The sequence below is a fragment of the Anarrhichthys ocellatus genome, unplaced genomic scaffold (genome assembly GCF_004355925.1).
Source record: "Anarrhichthys ocellatus isolate YVR2014 unplaced genomic scaffold, GSC_Weel_1.0 scaffold5, whole genome shotgun sequence".
Classification (NCBI taxonomy): Eukaryota; Metazoa; Chordata; class Actinopteri; order Perciformes; family Anarhichadidae; genus Anarrhichthys; species Anarrhichthys ocellatus.
This window is the reverse complement of record NW_022280035.1, coordinates 714,665-723,221: the sequence shown is the minus strand read 5'-3', so window position 1 is coordinate 723,221 and position 8,557 is coordinate 714,665. Positions and strand designations below refer to the sequence as shown.

At 42.4% G+C, this 8,557-nt stretch overlaps 2 protein-coding genes across 5 annotated transcripts in view; both read right to left on the bottom strand.

The window, feature by feature from the left end:
• znf512b (zinc finger protein 512B) overlaps window positions 1-1,641 on the bottom strand; it is a 26,146-nt gene extending 24,505 nt beyond the window's left edge. For 3 of the 4 annotated variants that reach the window (XM_031845145.1, XM_031845146.1, XM_031845149.1), the window contains exon 1: window positions 640-1,639. The gene's annotated coding sequence lies outside the window, so the exon portion shown is untranslated. Of the gene's footprint in view, window positions 1-639 lie in introns of all 4 variants that reach the window. The other variant, XM_031845147.1, reaches the window with a different exon arrangement.
• A 3,610-nt stretch (window positions 1,642-5,251) lies between these two features.
• Window positions 5,252-8,557, bottom strand: part of LOC116382149 (sterile alpha motif domain-containing protein 10-like) — a 50,053-nt gene continuing 46,747 nt past the window's right edge. Inside the window, exon 4 of the mRNA XM_031844933.1 lies at window positions 5,252-6,837. Within this exon, the coding sequence (XP_031700793.1) occupies window positions 6,815-6,837 (23 nt within the window). The 3' untranslated portion in view covers window positions 5,252-6,814. The remainder of the gene's footprint in view (window positions 6,838-8,557) is intronic.

Below are 8,557 nucleotides of genomic sequence, written 5' to 3'. Positions count from 1 at the left end.
GGGGGCATTTAGTTCCTGTTTACACGCCACGCTACTCGCTCGGCTCATCCGTCAACATGCTCGGTTTGTGATGAGTTGTTGCAGAAGTGTTGCACGCACCCGACACAAAACACCTTCCTGTTCCTGTGTGAAAGAACTACAGACGGAGCTTTAACTTCTTAAAGACACAGAAAGATGTTAACTTAATGAAATGCCTTTAATGTCCTTTAGAGAACATCGTACGCTGGCTTAATACTTCTGAGTTTCTAGAGTGAACTCTGTGCTTTTTCTTTTTAAACTTGGGCATTCCTACAATATTCTGTAGGGAAACAAAACATCACAACACTTTCTAGATTTGCTCTGGCATTTGTTCAGCAATGTTTAAAAACAACAACATTGCAGCTGGTGTTTTCATATATAACATTGTTTCCACATTACCATGCATTTGAGCTAGACACAACAAAACCTGGCTGACTCCCACTCACATCTCTCTCCTCACACACAATTCAGCTGACAAACCAAACCTGGAAGAAGTATTCTAGCTCCGCACGTGGCACTCTGCCATGCTGAGTGTGTGTGTGTGTGTGTGTGTCAACCACAACAAGGTTACATAGTTGCCTATTTATGTGGTTAAAAGACTCTTTTGTCGGCCACACCTACCTGAGCTGTCGGCACCAAGAGGGCCACCCGGGGTCACCCACGTGAGGGAGGAACGGGGGCACCGAAGTGGGCGTTTTTTTCCACCAATGTTATGTTACATGGCAATCACACCTGCTGTGCGTCAAGGACCGGTCAGACTGGGCTCTTTTTGGGGAGGGTAGGGGGGGGGGGTTGAGGAAGCAGACAGCAGTCCTGTCCCCCCACTCTGCGGACCGACGACGAGGCGGAAGAAAACGAGAGCAGAGCGGTTCGGTCTGCACATGAAAAAGCAACAAAACAGCAACAATCCTGGACACTTTCTCCTTTTTATTCCCAGTTTTCTCCAGCAGCCTGTGCCCCCCCCTCCTCCTCCTCCTCCTCCGCCACCTTCCTCCTCCTCCTCCTCTCCTGCATTAACATGTAGGCTGAACACCACGAGGCACTTTCTTCATTCACCCTCTTCTTCTTCGTTAAAGCCGCTCCGCAAATAGAAGAAATAGAGCCAGAAAAAAAAAAAAAAAAAAAGATAAGTCCCAACCTCGACTCCTTGGAGGTAAAAAAAATATTAGAATACGGGATGGTTTATATAGGCAGTGAAGCAAAATGGCGACTTTATTACGAAGGAGGAGTAAAAAAAAAAAGAAAAAAAATAGAAATCCTTGCGCGTGCTGGAGCTAAAAGGAGGCACAGAAATAAATGAAGTGCAGAAATGTCGACGGAGGAGAAACACTTTGGAAGAGAAGCGGAAGCGAAGGAAAACGTGCAGGAAAAAGAAACGTCTAAACCTCGGCTGTGTTCGGCTCCTCGGGATTATTTCGGCTTTTTTTTTTATACGGATATTATCTCTGCGGCCGTGTACAGTATTACAGTAATGTGTGTTGGGTCATGCGCGTATCCACTCCACCTTTTGACAGTTGCAACTACAGTCTTGGAGGCAACTTGCAAACTCTCGCGTTATTATTATTATTATCTATATCGAGCAGATTAATATTGGGGGGAGGTTGTTTTTATTCTCACCTCTCCTCCCTCCCTCCCTCCATGTCTAAATACAAACTCGCTGCTCTTCCGACGTAACGACGCTCGTTCCTGACGAAATACAAATAAAATAAATAAATTAAAGGGTCAGGGCTGAGAATTCCTCAAATCAACCTTCTCCGAGTGTTTTTGTAAATCTGCCAGATCCGAAGCAGCGGAACCAGAAGATGATCCTCGTTCAGTTCATTTACCTCTCTGTAGTCCAGTCACTGCAAGTAGCACCTCTCCAAAACCACTGGAATATTAAACATGTCTGCTAAATGGAGTTTATCTGCTACATCAGCATTATAATACAGACTTTTATAATAATAAATACCCCCCCAAAAATATCAGTATTACTGCATGATGTGTTAATCATACAACACAAACACTACAGGCAATACAATATTGGATTTTTGTGATTTTTTTAAAACTATATGAACATTTGCTCCCATTTCACTCAGGTAATAATAACTGTTACTTGATCACATCCTCCCTGTGTCACAGCTCACTGAATGAATCATTCGCGGCATCGTTGCCACCTCAGAGGAGCCTCTCTTAGTCTGTGATTGGTGCCAGTCGTCATGACCTAATATTTCCTATTAGCTGAAAAATCATCTGAAACCCATGATGTAATGTATGTTAAAATAATAAAATGTTTGAAGCACCACCAGCGGAGGGCAGCAGAGCCTCATTTATTTTGTACCACGTTTGCTGTGACATATCACACCCAAGGTATCACGAGAGCTTAAATAATAACTTTATTTATTTAGAGTTCACAAAGTGATTTGACAGACAAAGTCAATATAACAACAGAAAGCTCAACGAAAGCAAAATAAACTAAGGTCAAATAGAAACCCTGGTTAAACAGATGAAACAATAAAAATCAATTGATAAAATAAGGACAAACAAAAATACATAAATAAAATATAACTAAATAAATAAAGCAAGAGAAAGACGACATCACATAAAGCCAGTCTGTAAAAATGAGTTTATAGAAGTTATTCAAAAGAGATTACTGGAGTAACTTACATGTTTATTTTGTTACTTTTAAAACACATTTTAAAGTGTTTACACTTTGTAAAACAATGACACTATACGATCTGCATGGAAAGTATGAAAGACTTTTTCATATTAAATGTCCAGTCGATGGTTTGTATTCTCTAGTCCTCCACTAGGGGGCAATGCTGTCCTGTGAGTTATCCAGAGCAGCTCCTAACCAGGTGGCAAGTTTCTGAAAAGTGAAGCCGATGCGGAAGTGTCTTAAACCTGCATTATCTCTACTGTCCACCAGGGGGCGACTCCTCTGGTTGTATAGAAGTCTATGAGAAAATGACTCTACTTCTCTCTTGATCTATTACCTCAGTAAACATTGTAAACATGAGTTTATGGTCTCAATCTCTAGTTTCAAGTCTTCTTCAATACAGCATGATGTTCATTTAGTAAATTATGGTCCATTTAGAGTCAAACAGACCATAAAGCAGGGGATGCTTTAGGGCGGGGCTACACGGTGATTGACAGGTCTCTACCTCAGCGTTGTCCTGTCAGTTGTCCGTGTTTTCGTCTCACAACTTTAACTCTTTCACAGTTTGTTTTCACTTAATTTAAAAATTTCGGTTGCCTAAAAATGTCTCTTTCAGCATTCGGTTATGCTTAGCTCCGCCCCCTCTCATGTCACTTCTGGTTGCAAAAAAACAAGATGGCAACTGCCAAAATGCCGAACTCAAGGCTTTAAAAACGTCAGTCTACAAACCAACAGGTGACATCATAGTGACTTAGTCCACTTCTTATATACAGTCTATAACGTATCCTCATACAACGGTTCCTATGATATCTTGCGAAAAGTTCCTCCTAATTTTTCGTTCGTTTTCCAACAAAAGTCCAGCAACACGATGCCGATATTTGCTCATTACATCCATACAGTATTTTCAAAATAAACTTCCGTCTTCACAGGAAACAACTTAGTTAGGGTCAAGAAACTAAACAACTTAGTTAGGTTCAAGTAACTAAACAACTTAATTAGGTTTAAACAACTAAACAACTTAGTTAGGTTTAAGCAACTAAACAACTTAGTTAGGTTCAAGCAACTAAACAACTTAGTTAAGTTTAAGCAACTAAACAAATTAGTTAAGTTTAAGCAACTAAACAACTTAGTTAGGTTCAAGCAACTAAACAACTTAGTTAAGTTTAAGCAACTAAACAACTTAGTTAAGTTTAAGCAACTAAACAACTTAGTTAAGTTTAAGCAACTAAACAACTTAGTTAAGTTTAAGCAACTACACACTGAGTCTTCTGGATGTTTCGCTCTCTCCACTGAGTGACAAACTGCCATTTTTCCTGTAACCGTCTGCCCAACTCATAGACTTAAATCTTTAATGGCCGCTGGTGAGTACTTCATGACGGGGCCTTGTTTGACCGCTGATTAATCCTTTTACCGTGGCAATGATTAATGTTCCCACTCCTCTGCTGAGCGAGCAAAAGCCTACTTAATATATATTTTTGTCACCATGGTGCAGTCGTCTGCGCCCCTTAAAAGGCTCTTGAAGAGTCCATCCAGTTGATTGTGTTATTCATCTTGTGACCTTTTACCAGGGAAAGATGAAGCTCTTCTCTCTCCCTTGATTTGCGTTGTAGTGGGTTATCCTGAATATTAACACTTGGGCGCTGGCCAGAGAAACAAAATCACACTCTTCAGCTGTTTGCGGCACCGAGCGAGCGGCTCCACCGGAGCAGCTGCTTACGGGCCGCTCAACAGAAGCTGATGAGAGCGTTTCTCATCGTGCTTCAGTGCTGTCAGACGACTCCAGATCCGGCTGATCAAAGACACGAGCAGATAACGATAAACAAGCTGGATGGAGTAGCCTCGGAGTTTGGTTTTTTAGAGAATGATGACGAAAGACGAACTTTGAAAAGGAGAAGACACTTAAACAGTAACCAATTAACTGCAACGTCCGACCATCTGTTCCCCCGGATTTAATTCTCTTTCGGGGGGGTTGAGAAGGCCACTGTTCACTGAATCTGTTTATCATACGTGTGTGTGTGTGTGTGTGCCTTGTTATCAACTGGTGAGATGCTTCATGTGTCTCAGTAATTGGATCCCAGTGTGTGTGTGTGTGTGTGTGTGTGTGTGAGCTGGAGACAGACTAGGTGTGTCTCTTTAGGGAGGCAGTGCAGCACTTTGCATTTATTTAGAGTCGTGACCCTGAGTGACTGTCGGAGCACAGGTGCAAGTTTGAGATATGCTCACGCTAATAAATATAACTCCATTTTTATATTCAGTTTAGGATTCATTTTCTTTCTTCATAGTTTAGCCTATTAACAACGTTTCTCTCCATCTCACGAATCATTTAGTCTTCTGAGGAGGTTAGCAGAATGCTACGCTAAACTATCAGCAACATTTCTCTCCATCACTTTAACGCGTTTTCGATATTGTAGCTCGCTCGAGCCTCGAATCCCAGTTCATCATCTCAAATGTATACGGGTGCGGTTGACTTTTTATTTATTTATGTTGGCAGACATTCATACTTACTTCTGCTGAGGGTATCTTGTTGTGTTGATGCTACAAGAATAAAACAAACAATAAAACATTCTAATACAACGTGAAAATAAGGACCAACACTGAATCTCAATTAGTTTATTCTAAAAAGACAGCGTTCATCATGTTCCATACCATATGTCTTCATATCTGTAAAGCAGATACAATGTGTTTTTCATTTTTCCCTTTCTTGCATTTCAAACAGCACATCAGTCATCAGACAGAGTAAACCAAAAGTGTTCATATTTACAGGACATCAGGTAATCCAAAAATAATACAGTGAGCTTTTCCTCCCTTTTAACAGTCAAGTACTTACGTTGCCCAAAGACTCCTTGTCAAGGGACGGATGGAGGGATGTTGGCAGGGGGAGGTTTTTGTTTGTTTGATTTGTTCATGTATGTGACTTTAACATCTTCCTCATACGTAGCTGTCTGCGGCTGTCTGGAGTGACACCAAAGGACGCTCACTTGAGTTGCGCTGGGACTCTTGCATCTGGGTATAGCTGTCATTTTGACTTGTGAGCATTTGAAATCACCGTGTCACACTAGGGGAAGAAAGTGGGTAGGAAACGACAGAGGCCATGTCCTATTTCTTAGTATTTGCGTGCGAGAGATGACGTACAGTGTAGAGTAGAGCGCACACAAAGGACCGAAGCTGTGAGGCTGGCAAACGCTGCCTCGCTGGTAACAGGCAAAATGGACATTTCCCTCAGCAGACACTCGTACTCGCATCTCAAATTATTTCTCCTCTTCACCTTTTATCATTTAAAGTATTGCTTCATCAAGCATAGACAGCCAGTGGTTATCACATTAACTCTGTGCCCTCTGGATCCATTCCATTAATAAAAACACTACTGTTACAGTAAACGCAGATTTACAGTGACTGTTATTCTACAACACTCATACTGTATATATTCATATATTTCTATTATTTCTTGCTGACATACTGCAGATCAGTTTTTGCAATACAAAAAGACTGATTGTTGGAATGACATTCGGCTTAAATTGTTATTATTGATCCTCTGAAACCTATAATACCAAAACTGAAGTCCTGAGAGGAGATGAAGAGTTGATCAGGATCGTATCGGCATTAGTCGAGACTAGGTCTGAGTCCTTGTGGAACAGGCTCAGTGTTAGACCTTCAAAGGGAAATCAGGATTTCTACACTCCTCGATCCAGTGGCCAAAATGGTGGCACTTGGTTGTATAAAACCATGCCGCAGAGTTGTCCGTGTGATGACCTTGTACAGACGAATCCTGGTTGAGCACATGTAAAAACAAAAGGTCAAAATAAGTGTTCTGATCCGAACGAGACAGGAAACCAAACAGGAGATTTGCTGCGATCAAGCATATGCCAGTGACAGGCCTACATCATCACTAGGGTTGTGAATGTTACATCTTATCGCTATGTTACAGTGGGTTCCCCTGCCTTGAGCTGGGGGGGGGGGTTCTTTGTCGCCGTTTCAGCGTCCTGTGAACCAGATTGGCTGCATTGAATGAGAGTCTTCCAGACCGGTTGGCATGAAATCTATAGGCTCATCGATTCTCCGCTCACATATCTGAAGACGGCAGCTCTTCCATGGCTGCTGGAGATGTATTGTGTCAGGGGGACGAGGGAAAGGGATGCCAAATGGTTCCAGAGAGATGAGCTAAGAGAAGTTTCCAAAAGAGGCTGCAGAAAGAGGGGAGAGAAAGGAGGAAGGGGGGGTACATAGTTAGGATTCACTTGTCTAAAAGCAAAAGTTTAAGTTACTACAACAAGCTTTTAACTGGTTATGATACAGTCTCACTTTAAAACGGATGTTTCTATATAACCTGTAAGCAAACAAGACCATCGGCGAGATTATTGTCTGTTTCTATGAAACCTTAATGTTTGTCCTTGGGTCTGATTCCGCGCTAAAACCAGAGGAAATGATTCGGGGCACGCAAGTTCACCACAAACTCTTTCACCTCAGACTCCGCTGGGGTGCCGGATTGTTCGTTGGCATGAAAGGAGGCACTAAAGAACCAGAACCAGGTCTACACGGGGCAGACCTGCAGTAAAATTAGAGGTTTTCTAAAGCTCCATCACGACTACGTTTTCATTTTAAAACACGTAACTTTTGCTCCATTTTTGCTTTAACATGGATCACAGATGAGAGGCGTTGTTGACCTTGTTTTCTATACTAACTTATAATGCTACTACTGCCTACAAGTACAGCTGTTTTAGCGCACGTGCAGGCCCAGTGTACGTGAATGGTCATGTGATATGCGTTTTTCTTTTAAAAGGTCACTTTGAATGAAAACTTAGGAGTGTGGATAAAGGACTCTGGTGCTCAGAAGCACTGCCGCTATCGTTCCTCGTCGTAGCTTTGAAGTGTAGAAATATTGAGCTCTCACATCATCCCTCATTGTAGCCTCAGTGCACGGTCAAAAGTACATTTCTCTCCATTGGACTGTCTCTGTTAATGCACCATGAAGCAGACACATCCTGCATTGAAATGCTGTATTTAGTATGGGGCTTACAGACCTTCCTGATTCAGTATGTGACTCCCCCCAAACCTCTGAATTATCAAGTAAAGAGGCTGGCCTTTCCTCATGTAACACACTGAACTCAATCACAGATCTACAACAAGTAAGAGAGTCATGGTGGTGCATGGAGATTGTCCCCAGTGTAGGTGGACACAAACTGTGAAAGGAAAACACTGAAAACATAAAACGTCAGAGGACATGTGTACAGCTAGAGTTATAACACAAATCTAAATATTTCTACTCTATCATTCTACTGCGCTGTTTCTCTGGCATGTAATATAGTTTAGGGCAGAAATGATGGCATTAAGCTAATCAGCATGTAATAAAAAGACGTATGTTCGGTGGTTTCCCTGACAGCCAGTTTGCTCTATCCTGAGATGACACCAGGGAAGGCAGCCTTTCCTCTCCCAGACTGTTGGCATTTCAGCTCTAAGCCCTCCTCTGCTCTCTGCTCTCTGCTCTCTAGACAACGCACGGATGTAACGCCGGCGCTGGAGTGAACCTGAACCAGGAAACGACGGAGAGGCAATTGATACGACTTGGGGTTTCTACAGACAGAGAAAACCCACCTCTTTGATAGAAACACTTTTATTTTTAGAATCAGCTCCCGATGGAGTCGTTGGTGCAGCAGGAGGAGGAGAGGCGGAAACAAATGACATGTGCCTTCTTTTTCTCTGTCTATCAAGCTCAAGAGTTTCATTCTTATTCCAATTTGGTGCTAAAGTTCGTCCGGCAGACCACACAGAGCTCTTCAGTAAAGCTCCGTGAGGATGGTTAACCATCGCAAGGTTACAGAGACAACACAGTCTTTAGATTTGAGGCAGTTGGGGGGGGGGGGGGGGGGGGGCGGTGGGGAGGGATTGAGTGTGGATATCGGCCCC